Source organism: Pseudopodoces humilis, chromosome 2 (assembly GCF_049639895.1).
Source record: "Pseudopodoces humilis isolate 2021_Gansu_Grassland_sample_001 chromosome 2, ASM4963989v1, whole genome shotgun sequence".
Classification (NCBI taxonomy): Eukaryota; Metazoa; Chordata; class Aves; order Passeriformes; family Paridae; genus Pseudopodoces; species Pseudopodoces humilis.
In genome coordinates, this window is record NC_142201.1 from 55,591,169 (window position 1) to 55,618,655 (window position 27,487).

General features: G+C 34.4%; 1 protein-coding gene across 5 annotated transcripts in view; it reads left to right on the plus strand.

Annotated features, from left to right (window-relative positions):
* The window catches only part of DIAPH3 (diaphanous related formin 3), a 203,065-nt gene that overhangs the window by 105,465 nt on the left and 70,113 nt on the right, over positions 1-27,487 (plus strand). For all 5 annotated transcript variants that reach the window (XM_088051853.1, XM_014255268.2, XM_088051854.1 and 2 more), the window contains 4 exons: positions 1,970-2,099; positions 11,611-11,735; positions 20,655-20,819; positions 24,647-24,782. In XM_088051853.1, coding sequence (XP_087907979.1) covers positions 1,970-2,099; positions 11,611-11,735; positions 20,655-20,819; positions 24,647-24,782 — 556 coding nt within the window. The remainder of the gene's footprint in view (positions 1-1,969; positions 2,100-11,610; positions 11,736-20,654; positions 20,820-24,646; positions 24,783-27,487) is intronic.

Consider the following 27,487-nt stretch of genomic DNA (forward strand, 5'->3'; position numbering starts at 1 on the left):
TGCACAAGAGAAAACACAATATGTTAACTTCTACATTCATGAAAATAATCACCCTTATTCTGCCATATTTCAGAATTCTTTCACTGAGTGTTGAATGTGATACCTATGACATAAATATTCATGAAGAATAAGTTATATTTTTTCCCTAGTCTAAAGTAAGCATTAAGCATGAGTCATCCACCTAGACTTAATACATTGTAGATGAAGTGATTGAGTTAAAAATACAACTTCTTGAGATACATATTCAGAAGGAAGATACTAAAGGTTCTTTCTCCAATTAGGTGCATTTACTTCAGTATGATTTTACAAGAATCTGTAGTAGGTCTGGTTATATTCTCTGTATTTTCAATGCACAAGACAAAAAATACATTTATGAAATCAATATAAAGGTAATTGATATAAGCACTTCCCAGAGCAGGATCAAAAGTCAGAATTTATCTTGGAGAAATAATTTATTAATTATTACTAAGATTTTGAAGATAACCATGGAGTACTAGATATAGGAGAGAGAATTGATGTATATAGATAATGAAAGTATGGAATGAATGACTACTAGTTCTTCTATATCAGAGAGCAGCCGTGAGTAATCTCAGAAGAGAGATACAATACTGATAAGCTAATACTCAATCATTCATTAAATACTAATGTATTAAAATTATATGCATGTTTATAACACAGGTTTATATTTATAGCTAACTTTTGTTATGTATCACAGTATTACATGTATCACAGTGTCACATTGTAGAAATTTTTTGTGGTGTTATTGAGACATCTTGCACTGAGATTCCCAATACAATAGAAGTAACATATTTTATAACATTACATACAGTAAGGATCTTAGAATATATTTTTGGGTTTTGATATATATGTGTTCCATTCTCTGGAAATGAAACACATTATTATTAATCCACTTTTCTGAAGGAAAACATGAATGCTCTGGGAGATTGTATCTCAGCATAGGAGCATTTTGATCTTTGAAAATAAAAAGACTTCTTAAAGTTAATTATGAAATATCAACACTGTGTTAAGGACTGTGTCTTGATATTCAGAGGGACACTGTGCAATTGTGGTAGCCCTTTTTATTCTCATGTTTACTTTGTGCCTACTTTGCTGTATCTATGCATATCTATACATATGCTACTATGCTTTTATACTTTTCCTGCTAAATTTTTTTTATGTAGAAATAGTTCTTAAGTAGTGAAGAAAAACTTTCATATGTGATGACATCTTCTATTTATAAAAATATCTTTGATTTAAAAGAATGTCTCAGTTGAAAGACTACAATGAAAGTGCTTGTCGCTTATCAATTGTTAGTGTTTTTACACAAGTAGCTGCAAGTTTTAAAGTGGCCAGGCTTGAAAATAATTTTATATGTATATAGTCCAGAAAGAAAGGTTAATGTTTAAGAATTCTTGAAGTCAGCATTTTGAAACAATGAGACCTATGAACTCTTATTTACTGTATTGAGAATTGATAAGAACTTGTGTATATTGTGTATTGTGTAGCTTCCACTACATAAATATTTTTAGGCTGGAGTTAATTTCATACATAAAGAATGAAATAATTTATTGCATTGGATATGTGCATTATTTTAGTTAGATAACTATTAGCATTAGTTAGATTTCGCTGATTTAACTTTGTTTTTTCGTTTTTACACTTTCATGTGCTTGTTCATAGTTTTGTAAATATTCCTGTATTGTTAAAATAATTACATTTTTTAAAAAAATATGTGTACTGTTTTTGAATACTGAACACAAATATTGCATTGAATGAAAAAAGAATTAGTGTGACCTTTCTCGGGATTTTTAACATGGGGGAAAATGAAACAAGCCATTGCTGTCTTTAAAAAAAATATTCTAACAGTTCGTTGTTTCCTTTCTTGGATGAATAATTACTAATATATATAAATTATGGCCAGAAAAAAAGTTTGTCTCAGTGTTTTTGCATTTCTTTTTTTTCCCCCGCCCAGCTGAAGGATACAAAGTCGGCAGACCAGAAAACAACATTGCTCCATTTTCTTGTAGAAGTGTGTGAAGAAAGCTATCAGGATGTCCTGAATTTTGTTGAGGATTTTCAGCATTTGGATAAAGCTAGTAAAGGTTTGTGTAACTAACTAAAAGTTTTGATTTTGACGCATTACCGTGTCTTCAGAATAAGATGATGCTTATTTTTTACTAACAGTATTTAAAAAATAGATATTAATTACAGATAAGTAATTTGAGCTGCTGTGAATGGTCTTGAATATACTTATTCTATGGTCCTCTAACATTTACTACAGGACTTCTCATTGCATTTCTTCTAACATATCTTCTAGAACCATTCTCCATGCAGGATTTCTTTTAAAAGTTCTTTTCCGTTACCAGATCTTAATTCCAATCTTTGATCTTTTATAAGTGTGTCACTCACTGTCTTCTAATTCAGACGTATAGAAAGGCTGTCATGGCCTCACTTTTAATTTATTTTATTTTTTTCAAAACATGGGACAGTTTTGTCTTTCTTACATGTATCTTTTTCATGCAACAATAACTTTGGAAGTCTGGAAAAATCTGTGGTTTCATCGTGCAATATAGAATATGGGGAATCTCTGTTTAAGCACCAGCAGAGTTTTTTGAAATTAATTTTTTAATTAAAAGTGCCTTTTCCACATTTTATCAGTTTATGTAATTTAAACAGATGAATCATAGAGGTAGAAATTAATGCTACCTTGTCACTGTCCTACGCCAGCAGGAAAAAATGACTGGATGGGCTCAGTTAAATTTTTTTTAGTTTATGTCAGTTTGGAAAATATCACAGTTTATTTATAATGCATTGTACGGTGTCACTCTCATGCCTCAGTCAGTCTCCCTGCCACGAATTACAGCTTTGCAAAACCTGCTTCTGAGAGAGGACTTGAAATAGTGCTCACTTACATAGACTTCACTTTCTGGTTCTTAAAATTTCCAGTTTTACTCAGTGTATTATAATCCCTGAAAAGTTCAATTATTTTTATATAGCTGTCAAATGCTTCAAGCCCTTCACCTAACTTCACCAGTTTATACTGGTAATAACAACAGTTTCTGCTGTATATTAATTTAGTGTGCTTGGCAGTATTTTCAGTTAACTGGTCAGTGATCTTTTTTTTTCATCACTAATATGTTATTGTCTGTATTGTGGTTGAATTTTTTTTATCCTTATTAGAAGGCAGGATTTTCAGTGTAGACAATAGTCTTATATGACACTGATGAGTTTCCTGGAAAAATTCTGAGGTCTAAATCACTGACCATTCAAAGAGTAGCCAGTGAAATTATCAGTTTGCCCAGGCTTCCTGTTTTGTTCTAGGCGTCTGGTAATGACTAGTTGACTAGTCTTTGATCTCACTCAGTATGAGGTAGCATGGAAATCAATGATCATGTTTTCAAGTTTATATATTGAATTTACTACAGTGTATTATGAGATGCATTTTGCATTTCAGTTTTACTCTATGAAAAAAACAAAGGTTTAGGATATCTTTAACAGATTATCTTATCAGTGTGTTTGTTTATACTTGTTTCCCTACCTGCAGAACTCCATTCTGTTTTTGAAAGACTCCTGCTGCACTGGAATTTTGGAAAACCCAGGAGATCACAAAAACTGTAACTCATGGAGTTTTTTTTAAAGCTTCTAGTACTTCTGCAAAAGTACATTTTTATGAAGCAAGTTGATTTAATATGCACCGACTTTTGTACAGTAAATTTTTAATGAAGTTGCAATTTTTGCTTGAATTTAGCAGGTCAGTTAAAAAGGTCTGTGAATCTCTTCAGCCACATCTACTCTAATGGTCTCTTGTATTACTCATACACTGATGAAGTCTAACAAGTTGACCAAGAGAGGTGGGAAATCATAGCAGATATTACAGCAGATACTACAAGCCATCATTACAGCTACTAGGAACAATGATAAAGGGGAAGTCATCAAAAATCTTTTATATAGTCAAATATATTCTAGAAAAAAAAAACTTGTCGTAGAACAGAGCTTTGGTACTGAGGGCTTAGAGGATTTCCTCCATTCTAAGATACTGTAATTTAGGGTTTAGTAGAAATAATCCATCCTGATTTGCATGTCTAGGGGGAAATTCACACTTCCAGTAAGTCTAAAAAACTACTGGATCCAAATGTTACATCTAAGGATTACAGGCTGCTGATAGCACAGAAGCGAGGAAAGTCAGCCTTGGTTTTTCTTGTCATCCAATAGAAAGGTTCTATTCACACATGTGCTGCTGTGTTCAGCAGTTATTGGATGAAGAAACAACATCACTTTTTTCTGCTTTTGTATCATACTAATATATTGTTCAATTTTTCCCTGAACCATGAAGATAGTATTTTGTTCCAGTACTTGTTTTTAAATCCTCTTCTCTAGCTTTTGTCCTGGCAAAGGTTAGGGCCTTGTGCAGGGAGTAAATTCCCTTTGTGATTTTACTGAACTTTGTTTTCTGAAGTAATTTTTAAAAGTACTTTCCAAGAAGAAATCAATGAAGTTACACAAGAATATTCTCCTATACCATTGTTGCAATCTGGTTTTTATTGAGCTGGTTTTATTAGCTGTCTGCATATTCATGTCTTCAGATTCAATAACTTCACTTTTTTTTATCTGGCATAAAAGTATTATTTGCAAGTGTCCTGGGGTGACTGACAGCAAGTGTCCTTTAAATTATAAATCAAAATTAATGTGGTAGAAAGATGTATAAATGTCATTTGAACAATCTTAACAGAAAACTTGAAGTTGAACATATGTATTTATATATAAAAATGGAACTATACCGTACACTTGTTAGTTTTGGCTTGATCATCTTCAGGTAATTGTTGAGTCTCAAGTCTCAAGTTATTTCTTATTCAAAATGGTGAACATTAGAACATTACAATGTTCAGCAACTTTTCTTTTTATACTTTTTATACAGAAGAAACATTCATGCTTCTTTAATTTCATTGAACATTGTCCAGTGATCGTACAGTAAGGTGTTAAAATAGCTTGTAAGACTTCAAGAGCAGTGACAAGTGACTGCACCAAGTTAATGGTGAAGCTAACAGATTTTATAAATGATTAAATGATCACAGTATGTAAATTAATTGTTGCAGGAATTTTTTTTTTTTTTAATCTAATTTTGAGAGGCAAACAGTAAGGGACATATAACCTGTGCAATTGAAATTTGCTTCAGGGTATTTAAGGTATTTAATATGTGGGTTTGGTTTTTTTCCATTGTATGCTAAAGTTTTAGTTTTTACTTTTGTAATACTAGAAGTAGATTTAATTCACTGTTACAGTACATGAATTAAAGATACCTTTTTACTTTGAAGTATAACAAATCCTGTTTTCTAAGTGCTCTTAGATCAGCAGGAGGAACTTTCATTGCAGCTAATGAGCCTACAGATATGACAGTTCCTGAAGATTTATATAATTAAAGCTGTCTTTTCTTTTAAACATAATGACTTTCCTGCTTTTCTGTTAGTATTCCACACAAGAAATATTTTGGTAATTCAGTACAATTTACTAATTTCTTCTTTTATGGCATTATAAAGATTTATATGTTGCATTTATGCAGGCTGCTGTTTTACTTGATTGACTCTAATTTACACAGACCTTACATGTAACAGTGTATCTAGTCTTTCATATTGTAATAACATACAAAGCTGTAGATTTTCCTTTCACTAAAAGACATTAACTCATCACAACTTTAGAAGTAAGGTATCCATTTTCTCTTTTTTGAAACCTTGGTTTTTTTCTGAATAATTAATTTCACTTCAAAATAAAAAAAAAAGCTAGGAACCAAATTGAAAATGTTAAGTTTAAACTATATTAATGGAAAGTAAGACACTCCCACCTCTAAAATGCAAAAACATTAGGGCAGCATGAGAGGAAAATAGTAATATATTTGCCATAAGAATTCTGTATATCTTAAGGAAAGGGTGTTTTTCTCATTGGAGACTTTCTAAGTTAATGACAAATTCCTCAGTACTACTAAATGTATTTATGCTGTGGATTGCTTGGGTTTTGATTTGGCTCTTATTTTCAGGCCTTCAGAATTATGTATTCTGTAGGGGAAAATGTGGATACCTGCTGGAAGCAAAAAAATATCAAATGGGTTACACAGAATTCAATTGCAAGAGGAACCTTAAAATTATGGAAAAGGCAATTAAAAAAAATGCTGTATGCATTGTGCATATATATAGACCCTTGAGGGTGAGAAAGATTAATTTTAATGAGTAGGAAGGTGCTGAAAATGCATTTAGATGTACATGTAAACTTGTGTGGCTTGTTACCTATATACCTTAGGGAGTTAGAATGACAATATTGGGTAGAAGACTGATAAATGTGGCCACTTTTAAACTTGTTGTTTTTAACTCTACTAGACTGATATTCATTGCCATTCCATGCTAATAGTTCATTCTGAATCATTATTAACCACTCTCACTGCATATTTAAAACAGGTAGTTATTAACAATCATACCCTAAACTCTCTGCAAGTATACAACACGCTGCAGTCAGCTCAGCACTTTGTGGTCCCCAAGGAAGCAGGTGGTTAGGCTCAAGAACTCTTCAGCAAGGGAAGCTGCAACTGATGCAAGGGTCTTCTGCTTCCTGCTCTGAATTTAATTTCTTCTTTTATGAGATGGTTTTGTCTCTTGACAGATCTTGATCCACCACTGAACCGTATCACTGTGTGCTGTACAACACTGAGGGACCTTGATCCCTATGCTCGGGGCTGGCGCTATATCCTGTAACTTGGCTTAGCAGCTGCTTCTTTCTTTCGGTAGCAGCTCAGTGATGAATAACTGACAGTCAATGAATTGTCATTCAGGTGTTTCTGTTTCCAGCTGTTTCCCGTATTAACAATTTCTGAGCTTAAACTGTACATTATAAAAAGAGATGTGGTGTCAGACTGCATTTCTCCCAGGAGGCTCTTGAAGATTATAACAAGTCCAGCAGGCCAGGGTTCATGTAGAGGTAGTATAGGGCAGAGCTGCTATAAGATCTGACGCCTAACACTACTATGTAATATTATGATAGTAATATTATTGTTGGTGAACTGGGTACAAAAATGCTTCCACATCATTTACCAATTACACTACATTAGAGTGCTCATTTTTGAATTCAAAATAGGAGACAAAAGCCCTACTTAGCTGCTTTTTTTCATGTGTGCAGTTGAAATCTGCTCTGGCCAAGAAGGGAAAGTCTGAGTGCTAAAGAGCCAGTGGCATTGTCAGAGCTTTGGGGAAAAAGAAGATCTCAAAAAGAGAGTTGTGTGCACCTTAGGCACACACACACAAAGAAGAAAGGGGAGAAAAAAGGCAAGAAAGCCAAAAAATGGCTGTAGAGACAAGGGAAATCATTATTTTGGGGGGAAAAAAAAGCAAAAATACTGTATTTTCAGTGCTGTGTGACTCTTGAGTATATCCAAGTAGATTTTTTGCCACTGTTAATAGATATTTCAGACCTTTGCTGGTGTTTGCTGGTGAGAAACACTCAATACTTTTCCTCTGCAATAGTTCTTTGTTAGTACTCTAAATCCACCTGAAAATATGGGTGAATTTTTCCTTGTTGGTTTTTGGGCTTTTTTTGGCTATATTTTGTCATTTAGCTTTTAAATGCTGCATTTACAATCTGATGACAGTTTTAGAGAATTATTTGATAAACTCCATCAGTCCATTGTGATATTCACATGGCAAGACCAATAGTATATTTCCAGAATTTTTTTAATAATACGGTATAATTTTTTGTATCAAGCTAGAGGTCAGTTTGTCACTATCATTCTTACAGAATAAAGGGGCCATAATAGCACAGTACCTGTGGGCAAGAGGAAGAGCATCATGATTCGGAAATTGCAACATCTAAGCAAATTGTCACAGAGGGTGGGCACATAAGATGTTTGAAATATTGACTGATGCAAAAAGTAGCAAAAGGTTTGCAGAAATAAAAAGGAGAGAGCATGCAAGTATTGCATCACTTTGGAGAATTATTTCTTGTATTTAAGATAAAACAGGTATACTTTCAGAGCTAGATTAAATACTGTTTTATTTTTAAGCAAGAATAATGATCCGGGGATGGGAGAAAGGGGAGTGAAAATTCTCCACAGGAATTTTTTGAAAGAAAAAAATCACAGTACTGTAATATCATACTGTAAATACTAGTTTCATATTCTGCATCCTGAGATAGCTGAGATAAACCTAGAAGTTTAAAGTACGTTTTTTACTAAGCTTTGCTGTGACTATAGTGATGTTCTGCTACTATAGAATATTTAAGAAACTGAAAAAAGAATGATTTGAGCAATATCATGTCTCTTAATCTGACTATGTCAATATGAAGGTTTATAGAGGAAAAAATAATCCAACACAGAGAGAGGTTAATGAGAGTAGCATAAAATAAAAATGAACTTATTGGTAGTTTTGGTTATCAATTTTTTTTTTTCAATCCCATAATTCCATGTTGACCTCAGTAAAGCACTTGATTTTATTTACAATGGGAGAATATTCTTTAGACTAAAAAGTAGAAGAAACAAAATACTCTCTTAAAAGGATCATGGTAAAAAAAATAAATTGTGGTATTGCACCAATGTGTATGTCTGACACAGGGTTAGTCTGCCAGATGAGAGGGGTATCAGGTTGTCATCACTGAGTGATCCTTAGGAAGCAGAATAAAAGAAACAAAAATCAATACCATGAAGTACAAGATCATTTAAGGCCTTTGGTCAAGAAAAAAAAGAATATTTTATTGTAAATTAATGAGATAAGTTATTCCCTGAATAACTGGAGAAACTGTAATGCAAAAATTAAAGGGCTGGTGAGTCATCACCTGAAACACTGTGCAGAAATATTTGAAAACAGAAGCAGCTGAAGAAGCTTCCAGAATCATTGTGATAATAGAAAACCAGATTCAGAAGAGGAAGCCCTAAGAATGAAGTTGTTTTAACCATGAAAAGCAGATGGTGGAAAATCTAATTATTGCTTATAAAAATAGCAGGAGCCATTCTGGAACAGGGCTGTGAGAGCTTAGGGGGTGTGAGTGGGTGTAAGTAGAGATTGTTTAGGCACACATTCATTGTATTCAGCAAACAACTTGGCCTTGTGGGCTCACTAACATTCATAACCCCAGGGTTTGACTTTGTTTTTTAGCTAGCATATGGGTTATGTGCTTCAGTTTGGCTTGGGTTTATTTGTGAATCCTTCCAGGATTAGGGTATGAAGTTAAGGATTTTTTTTCATTTTCTGCCATTCTTCTATGTCCCTTCAGATTTTATACCATGTCTCTCAGAGGCACACAAGAAAACATTGGCAATTATTTATATGATCTTTCTTGGGAAGAGCTGGTTATATTTAGAGGTTTGATTTTTGGATTTAATCTGTTTTCACTAAATTGAAATATATAAATTTATGTATAAAAAGCTGCAAAGACAAAGTGAAAAAAAAACCAAACTGCAAAGACAATATAGACAATATTACCAAACTTAATAGCAGCATATTGTGAGCTAGCCTTTATTTGAGGCTATCACCAGAAATATAGTCTTAAGGGAAAATATATCTAACAGTTATACACTCCTGAAATCAAAGGCGTGCTGAAATCTTAAGTTCAAGTTCTAAGATCATGACAGAGAAAAAAAAACCAAAAAAACTTCAGGACAAAATAGAGATACAAAGATTCTTGATCAAATGTAGAAATGTTCAATGTCAAAAATCCTGAAGTACTAGAGTGATAAACTGGCTTTGCTGTAAGCAAGAGCTTGAGAAAATCTCTTGTATAGAATCTGTTAATCAACTCTAGGCAGTGAGTTATTTTGCTGGGTTTCTCATCTGAGTAAAAGTGTCGCTGTTACTCAGCTGCTACCTGCAGTTGGTGTAGAGGATTTTTTGGTGGGTTGGGCTTTTGTATTGTTTTTAAATTGGTGTTCCTTTCCAGCTCTCATAATTTTGACATTATGTACTGTATGTACTATATGTACTATATGTACATGTCACATTCATTTATACTATCAACTTTTATGCAAGATAAACAGTCTTGTGAAGACTCCAGTCAGTAGTTCAATTCGGCACTCAGGCAATCAGTTGTTGTATTCTGTGTTTCTCAGCATCTTTCTAAGTAAATCAGTGACTTAAAATGAGGTTAGGTGTCTGCCTAACCCTCAGATGCTTCTCATGACAGCAGAAGTATGACTTTCTATTAAAATCAGGTTTGTTTCTGAGGCCACTGAAGACTGAAACACTTCTTAGTCACCATTGTCAGCTTCTAATTTTAGTCATGCTCCCCAGAAGCTGTTTTTTAACTACTGAAGCCAACCAACCTAACTGGTGACAATTTCGGCTTACTAATTGCTGAGTCAAAATGTGCAAGTCTGACATACAATTGAGAAACTATTTTTTAAAGTAACTAGAGGCTTTTAAAAATGGTGATTATAAAGCCATTTATCATATTGCTGTGGATAATTTTATTTATTTAACCTTTCTGCTGTGAATGGGATTGTAGTTGCCATGCAGAATTTTACTGTGGTCATTTGGGGACTCTGTCAAGCTTTTATCAGAGAAGGATGTGTTTATTCGTTGTATTTTATCTCTCACATAACTATTTGGTGGATGAAATTATGGATCCACTAGAGATCCTAGTAACATCATAGGGACACATGCTTTCTCCAAGGAGTTGTTTTTTTAAGATGAAGATTAAAGTATAAAGGTAACTATACCTCTACAGATATTTACAGTGTGTTATGAATGAAATAAATAATTAAAAAAAAAAAAAAAGTAATTAGACTAGAATTCAGTGCATTCTTACATCTTCATATATTGCTCCTATCAAATTTAAATAAATGCTGACTACATAAATAATCGAAAATAAGTTTTTACCAATGGCAATAATATAGATCTAAAATAGAATACATGCTGTCCTCAGATTACTCTGGTCATTTTGATATTTCAATGAACTATTTACAGATCAAGCATTCAACTTTACATTCATTGCTTCAAATGGAAGTTCTATCTCTTTTCCTGGCAAAGAAAATTTACACATTTTGTTAATCCTTCTATAAATCTCTGATGTTTCAGCTCCACTTTTTTTTTTCTATGCACCTGTGTTGCTCTGTTTTATGCTCTCAAGTGCTTGGCAAGCACTTTTGCTCCAACAAATTCTGTTGTGTCTTTTACCATACATAGTGCTTTTAAACTAGAGAACTGAGGTTTAGGTTTCACGCATAGGTGTTTAATGGCCCCATTTTCTGTGTTTGAAGATCTTATTTTCTTCATGGTCTTTCATAAAAACGTTTGTATTTTCTGTTTCAATAGAATGAGATGCAGGAAAGCTTTGTGGCTCTTAGAATATCTTGAAAACTTGTCCTTTGGTTAGTCAGAAGAGACAGACTGTCATATGTCTTGGGCATAAAAACAAACGAAAATACAACATTCAAACAGCATACATCTAGTGAGAATAAGGAGTCTGCATTCAGGAGAGCTGAACATGTAGAGTGACCTCCTCATCTTGCATTGTAATTTGTTCAGTGTGCTTTTATTTCAGAATTAACAAAGTAGTATGGTGACTTGGTTAAGGTTTTAACTCTTGCATTTTGAAAACAATGGTTTTTGTTCAGTGTGTTAACAGAACGAATGTTCTGTATTTTAGTCTCAGCAGAGAACCTGGAGAAGAGCCTGAAGCATATGGAGAGGCAACTTCAACAGCTTGAGAAGGATTTGCAGACTTTTCCAGTTCCTGAAGATAAGCACGATAAGTTTGTAGTAAAAATGTCAATATCCTTTAGAGCATTCTTAAAAAAAAAAACAAATGAAAAATCCCAGAGTAATTTAACTGCATTGCTTTTAGTTTTAAATTTCTTTACATAACTTCTGTCTAGTTTGTAGCATGTATTTTTGAAAAATATAACTTGTTTTTCCTCTCAAAGACTAAATACATGAGCAGTCCAATTAAAGGATTCTTCTGAAGTGGAATGAATGAGGACAAAAATGCTTACTGCTGGTTTTTATGCTGTATATGAGTTTCTTAGTGAAAAGAAGTTATAATAGGGATGTTAAGCACTCTAGTGTTACATGGTATTTTTTATGTCAGAGTGTCTTAGAAAAACATGTCTGTCACTCTGTGTCTCTTTGTTTTCTAGTGTATGCATTACCATTGTTAATGTTTTTGTACATGCAACCACAGAACCAGAAAATTTCTGTTATTTCAGAAATGAGATTCATAGCCTATGAAAACTTTTTTCTGGTGTTATTTTTGCCAAAATTATTTTTCTCACTATTTATTCCAAATCATGCAACCAACTTCACTGCCTGACTTTCATAAGAACACCTTGTGACTCAAAGATAATTAATTAAACTGGAAAAAAAAGGCATTGTTTCACTTAAACCTTTCTAGTAAATGTTGGCCATATATGCTTGGCACCAAGACTAATCTGGAAGCGGAAACATGAACAGACAGGTTGAAAGTTTCTCTGCAGGCATGGCTAGGTTGTTACCTAGCTGGAAAACTGCTTTGTTGTATGCAAAGGCTGGGGTCTCAGGACACAGTCCTCTTAATTCATCTCATCTGAGCCATGGCAAGTGACCCCGAGGCTAAGTGGATGTACTGATTCTTCCTGTGTGAGGGCCAGTTCTGTCTTCATTAGATGCACTGCAACCCAAGTGTTTGTGACTTAGCTTCAGGCCTTCTCTGGCCACCGTGGGTTATCTTAACCTTCCAGCAGGAGAAAAGTGCACAAATAAAGATGTAATTTATATACATTATATGCTAATACAAATCATCTAAAATCCAAAAATGATTTTGTAGAATTCCTCATTTCCCTTTGTGTTACTGACATTTTGGGAATTTTATGAAACTTCCTGGCAGAAGTGCGTGGAATACTGTGATAAAAAGTTTTAGATTGTATTTAAGGCAGAGTAAGTAGGCAGACTTTGTCAATAAGTAGCATAAACTTTTTCAGGCATTGAAATTCCATCCCCATATATGAAGACCATTAGAGCAGTTTACTGATCACCTAAAAAGGATAGTGATCATCTTGGGAAATGCAAAGGAGGATCTACACTTCATCTTTTTCAGGCATCTCAAAAGCTCTAATCCTGCCAGAGAAGATGTGAACTATCAGTGTCTGTCAAGAAGATAGTTCATAGCCATAAAGTTAAATTTGTTCTTTGCATCAGTTTTCTTTAGGGAGGACTTCAGTTGACCCTAGTGTATAATATTTTAAATGGGAGGATGATGTTAAATGAAGGAATCATTTTAATTGTTTTTCTTAATATAAAATAAATAGCAATAAATCCCCAGGAGTAAACAGTGGTCACAATGTACTTGAAAAAATTCAAAATTAACTCAAATATATACTTAATGGACTACAGATTCTTACATGAACTAAACTAGCTGAAAGCACAAAGGAATCATGCAATTGAGGAATCATAGAATAATTTTGGTTGGAAGGAATCTCAAGGATCATCTGGTTTCAAGCCCTCTACTGTAGGTAGGAACACCTTTGACTAGACCAGGTCAAAGCTGAAAAGAAGCCCACAAGTTTTTTAGAAGGGCTACAAGGAGGATCTGCATCAGGCTTTTCTACCGAGAAAATTATGAAGACTAAATACAAAATTAACATGTATTAATTGGAGATAAAATGTGATGGAGGAGAGTCATTGTATGTTTTGTAAAGAGAATCCATCCTTTTCAGGTCTGTTGCAGCATGCAGATAAAGGTAAGAAGTCAGTAGAGCATAAGTGAATTTCCATCCATATTTCAACAAGGTGTTTCAACAGACTTATAGGAAAGTGATTTCTTAGGTTAAAAAGTGGGGTTTTTGTCTGGATTAACATCCTTGAAAAAAATCCTCATGACAAAGGGAGATACTGGCCGATTCTGACAAGGCAGCAAGTGAAGCTCAATGATTATAGACTAATAGATCTAAAGGAGAAATACTGTATTAGAACGATTGGGAACAATTCTAGTTGAGAACAAGCAGAAAACATAAACAACAAGATGCTGTAAAAATCAGCAATACTCTTACATCATCAGTTTTTGTAGTATATATCTACTGGTATGTCAGAGATGGTGGCAATGAGCAGCAACTGGCAACAGGTTATGCAGAAGGAGTTTCCACTCTGACAGTGGAAAATAAAAGATTTAAGAAAATACAGTAAAAATGCTTGTAATTTTGTGCCCCATACAGGAGGAAAGAGAAGAATATATACTTTGTGTCTGTAAATAACCAAGGGTTCCTCCCGCCTGAAATACTGTCCAGCAGGCTAAAACATACTTACAGAAATGTTTTCATAGACAACAGACAATTAAACTGAAAGTGGGAATGAATTTCATATAAGGCTTAGGTAGGTGGCTAAAGATTGTACATCAGGAGCTATTAAACACAGTAGCCCAGAGGTAGCTTTAGGTCAGAAGAATGACTAACATACAAACTGCTAGAAACTGAATGCTACATCACTTGAATTATCATGCTATATTAGCCAAGTTTCCTTTCCTCCTTGTTTTCCCGTGGTTGAGTATTGACTGCTGTCAGAAACAGGCAAAATAAATATTTGGTCTTACTTAGAATAAATCAGTACAGGTAAAACCAACTGTTAAAATCCGTTTAGTGACCTGAGACCATATGCTGAAGTCAATAATGCACATTTTATTTGACAGTAAATGGGGGTGGGTAGGGGGAAAGGAAGGGCGATGTAAAGCAGGAGATAGTCCCTGCAAATGGATCCAGAGACTGTTAGTCTCTTCACCTGGGGCTTCTTGGTGGTGGTGTGTCCTGAGGTCAATCAAAACTTTTCACTATTTATACATTTTAGCAAAGAAATTAATTGATGCTCACTGGCTACACAATTCTCTTACTGTTAATCCCATGCTCAGTCTTTCTCTTCGTTAGAGTTGGTCCGTTTCTTGGTTCAGTGGATTGTGATCTTCCCCTGCCAGAATTATCTTCTTCAACTGGAGCTGATTTCAGCACAGTTGCTGAGTTGGCTTTCCTTGTGGACCAGAAATCCTGCATTCTTTGTGTCCATTATCACAGATACATTCTTCTGCCCCATCTTTGTTACCTTCCCCTAGGTCTGAGATAACACCCTGACAAGAGTACCATCTTTATCTTATCTTGAGTTCCTGTCACAGTGGCTTTATTTATAGTCCCTAGGAGACATATTTGGGGAGGGGCATCTTCAGTGGTCACAGTTGCCTGTCTGTCCCATAACTTGGGGTGATCTTTCTTTGACCAGTGATACCTGTATTTGCAGTTGCTTCTTTGCACAGTTTGCCACAGTGGGAATATTTGTCTGGAAGTGTTAACCAGGATGTGCTACCCAGATCTCACCTCTGCCTGGTTAGAAACATCCTGTTGCTTCTTTCTGTGCAGTGTCTTTCTGTGGCCTAAAGAGTGTTTGAGACAGGCAACTGTGCTCTTTGAGTCCCTACACCAGCTAGACTACAAATTTCATTGTATTAGACTAGTCAAATGCAATGCTTTGAATAGTCAATATTATGAACAGAAGTAGTTTACCCTCACCTGCTACCTGACCCAGAAGACAGACAGCAATTTCTAAACAGCATAGTTGCATATGGTTTTTAGTCATGTCTGTGAACACACTAATTAAAGCAGCTCACTTTTAGAAAAACAGGAACTTCAATAAATTACAAAGCAGAAAAGGTTTGATGTAAAGGTTAGATAATCCTGCACAGCATGATGAAACCTGGGCCTGTCTTTACTTTTTTTCCTATGACAAGGAAATCTGAATGGTGCTGATGTCTTGAAAAGCATGCAGCTCATAAAAAGAAACCAGCAGGACGTCTTAAAAAGGAAGGATAGTGCTTTGTAGAAAATAATTTTTCATCCTGGCTACAATTAAGCTCCATGGACAAGCAGGCCATTACATCCTGTCGCTAAATATCACAACCCAAAGCCCCCTAATGAACTGATTAGCATTCTTGTTTCTTTAAGAAGTCAGAGACATGCACAGTTGGTTCACTCTTTTATTGACAAAGTCTGTAATTACGAATATTTCTCCTATATATTAGATTGTGTTAATTTGTGAGCTATCATGTGTATGCTAGCTGAAAAGAAATAGTTATTATCACAATTCTTCTATTTCCTTTAATTAGGGAAGTCAAAGAATATTGAATTGATATTGATCTAACGTATTAAATCCATTGAGTGAAGTGTTCCATAAAAAGCACAGTGAACAAAATACACTTGTACGTTCCAAAAAAAACTTAGTGGGTTTATGGAGAGTATTTAAATTGCATATGAAAAGTGATTTAGTCAACATGCTCTTTATCAGTACAGCTCCCATCTTCTGATTTTCCAAGCAGCAGCTGAGAAAGTTTGAGTTTACTGATAAAAGTAGTGTTGATGGTGTTCTTTACAGAAACTTATGGAACTAATACTTGAGAGACAGTCAGTTGATTACTGCCTTTCAGCTAGGAAAAACTCCTCTCTTTTGATCAATTAACTGTTTATTTGAAATTACATTTGATTTGTTGACACTTCAGAAAGGGGAGGAAGAAACAGCACTTATTTAAGTCAGAGCCTTCACTATCAAATGAGGTAGAAGAAACCTATTTCAGCTGCAGGTCTTGGTGCCTTCAAACTGTGGGTTACTCAGTTGACCTTATAGTTTGAAGTTCCCCCTGTGCAGCATAAGCTGAATCTGTAAGATATCCTTGCATCCTAAGGACTTTTGTGGATAACAGGACATGAGCTCTTCAGGCAAAAAAAGGTTGCATGTTGCTCTTTGGTAGAGGGTCAAGATGTTAACTGTGGGGACAGGTAATGAGATAGGGCTTTGGCAACCAATGTAAATTTAATTTAAGTCTATAATTCTTTCGATATCTGGTCTGGATGTAAGGCATGTATCATAGCTAGCACTAGTTTTACTTGTAATATATGATACATACACAGTGGATGCGGCAGCTTTGTGTGATACAAACATGTGCCAATTTATTTTAGTACTATAACATAGAGATAAGTAGGAATGAATCAAAGAAAAGGTATTATTTGATAAGTACTCTTCAGAAGCACTAATTTAAAAAATCTAAACATTTCTATGTGTTTCTTGAACTATTATATTCAGATACAGAATTTTTCTTTTGAAACTTGGTATATCTCTCTCTGACATGTATTTGTCAGACAGTTGCAAGTATTTACCCAAAATGAGGGAAATCTTTAACAGAGTCCTACAGCATTCACACTTCTTGCTCTTAATAGAAATTAATTTGTTGAAACGGTTTGAAGTGACCTCAAAATATTTTTGCATCGGTCTTCAAAAGGTTTGCCATAGTTTGTGAAGACTGTTGTCATCTAGTATAGCAGTGGTCTCAGTTCCTTTTTAAAGATTCTGCTAAAATACAAATAGTTAATATTGGTGTCTTTTAAGGAAGTGTTTGGTAGAGATAAATGTTGTTCATTATATTTTCTAGGGTAACAGGTGCTTTTAGTTGGCTTGATGGGCTGCACTATATTAGTATTTTATATACCACAATGTATTAAAATAAATATAAACTTCAGACAAGCAATTCACTGTGAAAAGAGCTGCCGGAATATGCAAGACCAAAATTTTGCTACAGATCTTGTCTCAGCCATGCAATGCTGCCGTATTACATTAATTATCAGAATAATCTGAAGTCCAGTGACTCCAAAAAGGCAGTCCATGAAGTAAAGCCACTTCAGAAAAAGTTAGCAAATACCAAACTTCTTGATTTCATTTTCTTCCCACGTGTGTTGCAGCTCAGCTGTACTTCTGCCTTCATTCATCCAAAACCAATGAATTGTGTAGTTGATAATGCGTATGTATCAACCTGTTCATAATAATTACAGTTGGGATTGCTTTACTCTGTAGTATTCCCTGTTGTTTCCAGTTTAGCTAGAGTTGGCTAACAAAAGCCATATTTAAGGAGAAAAGGAAGAGGAGTTATTAAAAATACCTAAATTGAAGCACAGTCTCAGTAGAATGCCAAGAGCTTAGGGGTATCCCATAATGCACCAGGTGGAAAATAAAAATCTCAGGATTCATCGTGTCTGGCATTGAAATGATAGATAGCAAAACATCTTGACAGAATACTATATTTCGTGTTTAAAATTATGCATCAGATATTCAAGGGGAATCAGTTTTCAACAATATAAAATTAACCAGCTTATATGGGCTCTATGAACATAGCTCTAATTTTATCTTTGTCTTGAAGAGTATTACAGAAATTTTCTCTCATCTCCCCCATTCCCCAGGTTTTCTTTTCAGGATATTTTCTGGAATTTACAAGATGAAGTCTATATTTTACTGATAATTTCAACTTTTTTTTTTTTTTTTTTTTTAATTGCTTCCTAGAAAGGTAAAAATACTGGAATGTTTAATATCATTTATATAGAGAGACATTTATATAGAGAGACAGCCAAACTAATTTATCTCATTTTTTTACTCTTCACTCTGTGGACATAAGCACCCTCATAATTGCAAAAAACCTGTGTTTTTTTTATAAGATTTGTTAATAGTCAAAGAATCACAAATAATAAGTATCCTGAATTTTAGGACCAAAATTAAACCAGATGTATGAATTCTTTTTTCTAGTTTCACCATTTTATTTATTTATTTATTTATTTATTTTGGTTTTCGTTTGTTTGTGTTCTTGTGAACTGGTGACATTTCTTTTGATGGTCTGAGCTTGTGTTTTGTCATGTCTTGTTTCTCATAATCCTTTTTTATATAGTCCTTGGGCTGCATTTATAGACAAACCTCTCATTAACTTTCTTTGCTTTCCTACTAACAGCTTTTTAAGGGTCCTAATAATTTTTTACGAATCTTAGTCTAAAGATCAGTTTCCTGTGATCTGTGCTCATCTTGGGATCTGAGTAAAGGAGACAAATTGATGTAGAAGAAAAGAGGGCTGGCACCAGCAGTCTTTGAGCTGTTGCCAGCCAATCAGCACCGGCAGTCTGAAGCTGCTTAAGAGCTGCATCTTGTGAAGTTATTAAAAGCATGGAAAGAAGCCTGAACTGGCAAAAGAACCGTCTTGAGAAAGTCTGAAATTAGATGGTTGAGGGGTGATGGAAGACGCAGCTTTCTAAATTGCTGAAATCTTGACTTTAGTTAGTCTTTTTTCACAAGATTGTCATAGGGGAGGTTGTTCTGCACTTACAGAATCAGCTAGTAGCCATTAGTGACTAATTAGAATATTGTGAAAGTGCATTATTTCTCCCTTCCTGCACATATCTGAGATCATTATTGTGTGAGTTTCTGGTCTGGATTCTAAATCACAAAGAAACCCTTATGAACTTCTTACTTGTTATTTTTAAAGCAGCCTTAACAAACCAGAGGGACACTTAACAGTGCAACTGAAATGAAATCTGGCTTGTAAACAAAACTAAAAAAAGGAGTGTATTGCATAAAACCTGAAGAGCAAAAACAGTCTGTAAAATGTTAATATGTACTGGTCACTAATGGAGTTCCCTAGGGCTCAGTATTGAGGCCAGTCCTGTTGAACATCTTTATTGATGATCTGGACGACAGGATTAAGTTCACTCTTCAGCAAGCTGGCTATCAGTTGTGTGGGAGTGTTGATCTGCTGGAAGTAGAAAGGCTCTGCAGAGGGTTCTGTGCAGCCAGGTACAATGAACTGTGGCCAGTGGTATGCGATTCATTATGAAAAAATGCCACGTTCTGTGCTATTCTGTTGGTCTAGATTTTCATGCACTTGATTAAAAATTCTGTGCTTCTTAAAATGACCAGTGTATTGAATCTATAGTAGCAAGCATACAAACAAAATAAATTCTCTTCTGCAGTAGTTGAGGTGGGTAATTGAGAGGAAAGATAAAATGGCTATTTTTTGTCTTTTGTAGCATTTGCTACAGTAGGAAAATAATGGAACATAAATATTTGTTTAGCTGCCATTCCATTAAAACACACACTTCCTGAAGTAGCCGGACATAAGGAAATAGCTATGTACAATATTTTGTCTTTGAGTTTCTTTGGCAAACTACATTATTTGAAGCCCTGCATAAACATAAAGGGTTTTATTTTTTTATGCAGTATTTTGATGCTGTTTATAAATTGTTTATCTTTTATATAAGTAGTTTTATTGTTTTCACCTCTAATTTAATTAAGTTGTATTGACATTGCAAATATCCTTAGAAAAACCATAAATACCTTATGCAGCCTTCAGGAACAGAAATAAATGCATTGCTGTTACAATGAATTTTTTTATCTTTCATGTTTTTTTCTTCTAATACTGTTTATCAATATTTCTATATTTACTCTAATTTTAGTAGGAGCTATAGTATTTCTTGATAAAATATTCAGATTAATTATCGGTATCTGTACCTAAATTACATTGAACTTGTAATTTATATACCTAAGCATCTAGCTTCAATAAGGAGACAGTGATACTAAATAAACTACATGGGTGCTTGAAGTTAGTTACATACATTTAATTTCATTTCATAAGAAATTGTGTAGTAATTGAATAATCTTAAATTTAAAGTGGTTGAGATATTTTGAAAGTACCTGAATTTATTCATAGGCCTAGTATACAGAGTAAATACTAGGAAACATATACAACATGGAAGGAATTATTTTGGTCATTATTTGTGGGAAAAAAAAAAAGTGTATGACATACAAATCAATGTTAAGTGAAAGCAATGTGCTTGATTGGATTCACTGAGTATTCTTGCAGCCTTAACAGCAGTGTACAGCTTCCTAGTTCATGCCAAAGAAGATTTTCAGAAACTTTCACGGATGCATGAGAACATGGAAAAACTCTATCAGAATGTGATGGGGTATTATGCCATTGACCTGAAGAAAGTTTCAGTGGAGGAGTTTTTAACGGACTTAAACAACTTCAGGATGATGTTCATGGTACAATATGTTTATTTTATGCCTAATGTTTCTTAGAAGTTATATTTTGTAACCTTATCTATATGTATGAATTTGTATAATAAGCTGATTTGTGTCACATCTGGCTTCTTTTGATTACATAGCTTAACTTACTGACTACCCTTCTGCAGCAATGTTGTATGAGCATGAGTTTTGTGACAAAATCTGGAAGAGTGATCCAACTAAAGCGTATAGAACTGTAGAAAGATTAACTTAGTCATTTTGCCACCTACTCCTCATTGCAGCCTAATTATTACAAGTTATCATTACGACACACGTACTTAGGTTGCTTGCATGTTTCCCAGTCTTGTTTGGTTTTACTTGGTTAGTTGTATTTTTTAATGATTTCAGACAGGTCTGAAGATTTACCTGGAGAAAAAGACTTCTTTCACAGGTACTGAGAAACAGTTTGAAATGAATATTGCCATCGCTTTTGAGAAAAGGGCTTAAACTGGAACCCATATTTGACAACCATTCGGAACACGTAATGATTACTAAGGCTCTGCTGCTTCAGAGTTTAGCAACTAAAACCCTAGATATTATTCATTGCAACAATTTTGCTTGGCAAGTTATATATGCCAGATTTTTGGGAACAAGGGCATTGATTGTGTTTTCCTGACTTGATCAGTGCCTAATACGAAGCTCAGTAGTCAGATTTCAGAATTAATAAATATTACAAAATAGTAGTATTACTTTAATTTCTGATGTTTAAAACCATACCTTCCATGTAAATGTCATAGAATTCTGAATGCTAAGGTTCATGTTGAGTTGGGGGCTCTAAGGAAGTGGTTGTGCTTTGCATTAATTTTCCCATATTTCTTCTCTGTGTCTGTAAAATTAGCACTGATGCTAGCCTCTACTTCACAGCAGTGTCATAAAGATAGATTAATTAATGCTTCAAAACAGTTAGGTATTATTGATGAGCATGATAGAAGAAACCTTGAGGAAAATTAATAATTCTGTCTTGCAGAGCACAGTTTGAAGGCTATATGAAAAGATGTGTAGATAAGGCATTAAACCCCCTGTCATTCAATGACACTAACCAAAATCTTGAGTAGCTGCTCAATTCTGAGGCTTTTCAGAAAAGATTTTTGAGATGCCTAGCATGAGACAAATGAACCGATTTTCAGAATTATTTAGTATTGGAGTTTGTTACTGACAGAAACTGCAGGTGATTGTTGTCTTAGAAAATTGAGTTCAGAAGACCTGTAAATTTAGTGCTGAAAAATCAGTGGATTATTAAGAAGCTCAAACTAAAAGACCACTCTTTTTGTCACCAGTAGGTATGGGAGAGTGAAGTTCCATCACCTTGTTGTCATGCAAAGTTAATGATTTATAGGAAGTATTTTCCCACTTATATTTATATTTTTTATTCTTAATTAATGAAAATATATGAAAAAGTTTTAAAAATCTCTGTGTTTAGATCTGGAGCCCTAGACTTCAGTTTCATAGGTAACTTTGGTCTTCATTTTGTATTTCAGTGCTATTTGGTAGTTGTGGCAACTGTTATTTGCACTCTGTGAGCACCAAATTAAAGTAGTTACTTGGCCAGATCACAAAAAAGGGTTGAAGCATCTTGCCTTCAGAGCTTTAGCTTCCACGGCTAAGTTCCTGGTACACTCAATGGAATATCTTAGGTATCAGAGATCTCTGTAAACCTTCCTCTGTACTTTCACAGCATCACGGGTACTGCAAGAAAGTTCATTCCTTTCCTTGAAGGATAGCTTTCTATCCTTCAAGAAAATGATGAAGAAATTGTCTAATGGTTAGAATTTTCCTCCAGTTGTAGGAAAGGGAGCAAACATACCTTGAGGTAGCAGCTCTTCTGTCAAAGAGTAGGCTAATTGGGCTAATCATAGGGTATAGAAACCCCTTGCTCCTATTGGTGCTAGGTTACTCTGCAGCAGAGACATAACTTCAAGAAGCAGAAGAAGAGCAACCAAGAGTGTTCCCTAGACTCTATTTTTCCTTTATATGAAGCAAATACTTAAATAAAAATTCGAAACAACCCTGAAAATCACAAGAGAGAGCCCAAGAATGCCTCCAGTTTGGAAAATCTAGGTCTTGGCATTCCACTTACATTTCATGTTGAAAGCACATGGGACATGTAGGATAGAATTTGGCCTTAGGGCATATCTTTATGAGAGTTTGAGTGTCTAATCTTGTGTTTAAGTCAAGGGAGATGCATATTTAATTCATTTAGTGGAATTTGGAGAGCTGTCTACCTGATGTCTCAAAGGAGACATAACAACAGAAGTACCTAGTATCCTGGAGAAGTGTCTTAAATAGTACCCAAGACATCATCAGCCTGAAATTTTAAGCTTTGACGTAGAATTTGTGGAAAATCACTTTCCTGTTAGAGAAAAGCTCGGGACAAGGTGTGATACTCCAAAGCATCCAATTTACACTGCATATGAAGGTATAAGCTATTAAGTCAGGCCTGTGCTTAGAAAGAGTAGACATCTACATTTGAATGACTGCAATCTGAGGCTGAGTCCTACTGATAATATTTTTGGGGAAAAAGTTAGAAATTCCCTTGGTCACTCTATTAGGAAAGTGTGTAATTTCTGCCAATATTGTACTTGCCAAGTACCATGTCCCATTTGAATTTTATTCAGTAGTTTATCCAGTAGCTTATTCTACAGACTGCCCAGTCTGAAAATCAGCAAATCATTTGTCAAAATTAATTCAATTAAAAATTTTAGCATTTTGTAGAAAACATCTCCCCTCCCCTCCCCCCACCCCCATCAAGAACTTTGACAGAAGTGACTTTGGAGGAGTCACTGTGAAAATAAAGTTTTGCTTTGTATAAAAAATCCATTTCATTGTCCTTTTTTTCATGATGGAAGGCTTATTCTTCTTCAGTTATCCAAAACAAGTTTGTTTTGTTTTTCCTGAGTGCAGTCTGGATGTTTTCTCGCTAAAAACAAATGAGACATTAATTACCCCTGCAAACTTGCAGTTTTGCCTCAGACCCTGTGAAGATGTTAGCCATTTTGTAAGAGGGGACACTGATATATTATGAAAGACAGGGTTCTGTGTAACTGTTCTGGAAAAAACAACTTTCTGCAATGAAGAATAGGTGCACTTTAATGCAAAAATCAATTCTCAGAGCACTGAGAGTTTACCAGTGTACATAGCTAATATTAAAATAATGAAAAGATAATCCCAAATTACTTTTGTTAAAAATGTATTGAATGTAATAGAGTTTTTTTGCTTAATGTCTGAATATGCAAAATTTTTATTTCAAAACTCTGAAACTCATTGTTCTGTTTTAGCTTCATTGGAAGTTTTGGAGTGCATATTTATAATTCAAAATAAACAGTATTGTTTTCATATTAACCAGAATTTATAAACCCAGTGAATTAATGCATATGTTGATAAGAATAAGAAAAATGCAACACTCTTACCCAGGCAGCCTTGTTTTGCTTGGTATAGTGGCAGCATGAGAAAGAAGAAAGTGTTGAAATTGTTTTAGAACTACAAATGGTCGCATACATTTCTGTAGAACAAGGTGTTTTAGACAGTTTGAATTCTTCCTACATTAACATGTATTCTTAAGATGTATTTCTTGTTGAATTTAGAATCCTCATTTGGGGGCAATTAGTATGCTTTTAATGTATTTATTCTGAGTTTGCTTACTCTTCTGAATAAAATGTACTAAATATGGAATGTAAAATACTTGATTTGATAAATTAAGGTTAGTTAGGGGATATGGTTTGAAAGCTTTTTTTCTTTGTTTTTAAGGTTCAGCTTTGTTTTTGCTAAGATTCCCATTTTAATGGAACTCTTTATTACTTTTTTCATAGCAAGCTGTAAAAGAAAATATGAGAAGAAGGGAAGCAGAAGAAAAACAGAGACGTGCTAAAATAGCTAAGGAGAAGGCAGAAAAAGAAAAACTAGAGAGACAACAAAAGAAAAAACGCTTGTTAGAAATGAAAACAGGTAAGTAATGTAGAAAACACACTTTACCAAGCATTTACTGGAAATAAAGCTTCTATTTTTTCATTATCTGAATGTGCTGTGAGAAAAAATCAAAATAGATGAATTCTTTTTCGCTGATTAAAGTTTTCAGCAAAGAAGTGTTTAAATTTTAGGTTTTTTAAATGAGCTTTCCTAATCGCCTGGGGTTTTGAGTTATAAAATAACTCAAATTGCTGCTTTTTATTTTACCATTGGAATATATTGAACCTTGTGTGACCAAGTGTAAGTTCAGTTATGCTCAGAACCCTTTACGTTACTTGAGAAAAGACATTTTCCAAATCACAAAACAATTTTCTTTAACTAAGGTTACATACTCATTTTCGTTCTTTTATAAGACTAAGCCCTTCCTGAATTACTTTGTATTTTACTTTGAATATGCCAGTTGTTATTTTAACAGGTCCCTATTGAAACACCTCAAAAACCCCCTTAGCCATGCATTTTAAAAGTTACTGGTGCAATATTGTCTTTTGTACCAAGAGATGGCAGATACTGTGAGTGTCCTGTTACTAAAAGAGGTGTCTGATGATCCTCTATATGCCTGTATTTTATCTTAGACTGAGCTTCAGTAGTCCTTCAGAATGATACATGACTTACTGTGTAAATTGCCACGAGCTAATCTTTTTTTTTTGTTCCTGAGCAGATCTTGTTAAACAGTTCCCTACCTAAACCCTGGTTGGCACCTTTGGCATAAATGATTATCTGTCTCTTCCAGTTTTCACTAATAGCCAGAGTAGGTGTGTTTAGTTTAAGAGGTGCTTCAGACCAAAAGTCTTTGATTTACTTTTATAAGCCTATCCATGTTTTGAAGTGTGAGTCTAAAGCTTTCTTGTGGGAAATCAGGTGCTGTTCTCTGAACACAGAAATTCTAATTCTTTAGAAGTACAATTCAAGAACAAATCAGAAAACCACCAGTAACAATCTTTTCAAAGCTATAGAAGATAGAGGAGGCTGCAGAAGACTAGAAAGGGGTAAAAGTGGTGTCTGTATTTAAGCATGATTGGAAATGTTTCAAATGAGATTTCTCTCAGACATGTATGGCATTTTGGATGGAAAATTGATAGTCTTTTAGTCAAAGTTAAAGCTGCTCTCAAATCCTGTTCTTCACAATGTCATGTTCGGTCTTCCCAGAATGCAGGTGCCAATGTTGGAGACTTATGTGTTATATACACATGTGTATGTAGGCCTCTGATAGTGAACCCTTACACTTCAGCTGATGTGGCAGGCAACTAAGTACTTGTCCTCTACTTGTCTTTAAGTAGCCTGGGGTTTTGATATCATGCAAGTGTACAGAAAAATGTTTATTGTCCTGTGAGTTACTTAAGCTTCAGTTTGGAATGCCTGATCTAAACAGCAGATAATAAAAGATGGTGCTAGGATCACCTCAAGGTATAAATGTCTTGAGCCCAATATTGACTAAATTGGCCACTGTGAGTTGTAAGGTTTCTTGTGCCTGTTTGCAACATATCTTTAAGTCTAAAAAACCTGAATTTTGGGAGTTGGAAGGAAAGCACATGTGGTAGATTTGTTTGTCAGGGAGGACAACAACAAATATATGAAAAATGAGGTTGTTTTATTTTTTTAATAATCGTTATTGTATTGTTATTTTGACAGCCTTACCAAAATTGTATTTACAGTATTTAATTGGAGGCATAATGTAGCTCTGATTTTTTGGAGTTACACAGCCAAAAAAAAAAAGTGGTTTTTTTCCCTTTTATCCATTTTTTACCTAGTTATAACTTGTTCATCGAAAGGCTGTCTTCTCATTAAGAATCTGTAAATCAGTCATGTCTGATCTGCTAAAAAATTCATAACCAGGTTCTCTCTCTGTCAAAATACCAAAACACTCTTACCTGAAGTGTGACTGTAGAGTAACTGCTTTTTGCTGCCTATTATTTCTTTATACAGTGAGTAGATCAGATGTTAGATTTGTAGTAACATTATTTCACATATTACTTGAATAAAACTTATTGATGTCACCAACCCAGAAGTTAATTTTGGGGTTTCAAAGAGATGCATACCTGGGAGAAAAGATGAGAGTGTATATGCTAAATAATGGTTCTTCAATATTTATTTTCCTCACTGGATAGATCATAGTGTACTCTACATCTCAACTCTTTTTTTTTTTTTTTTTTTTTTTTTTTTTTTTGAGTAACATGGTTTTTAACTGAAAATGATTTGAAGATTCGGAATGTCTGTGTATCCCTGTACTATGTGCTATTTCATGGTTTCTTAACTCTTTCTCTTAAACTTCTTTTAAAAACTCTTAAGAATCGTCAACAGCAATAAAAAATCAAAACAAACAAATAAAAAAAATAAAAAAAATAATCCAATCCCACTTTACTGGGCTGACAGTCATTAGCAGCACTGGTTGTGCTATTATCTTACCCTTGTGCATTTTTTGTCATTATCACTATAATTAGTTTTTAGTACCTATCAGTCACTACCTCTGCATAGTCCGTGTCTAACATCTGTGTCCTAAATTAAATGTCAGTATAGAATCCCATGGAGCTCATACTGTAGTATGTAGTGTTGGTGATCATGGCTACCAGTGATGTTCCTAGTTGACAGGATGAAATTTGAGAGTTTTTCTGCGAGGGAAGCTAGAATGGAAATAGATTTTTTTTTTTCTACCCTACCATCTCTCTTTCCTTCCCCATGCACAGTTT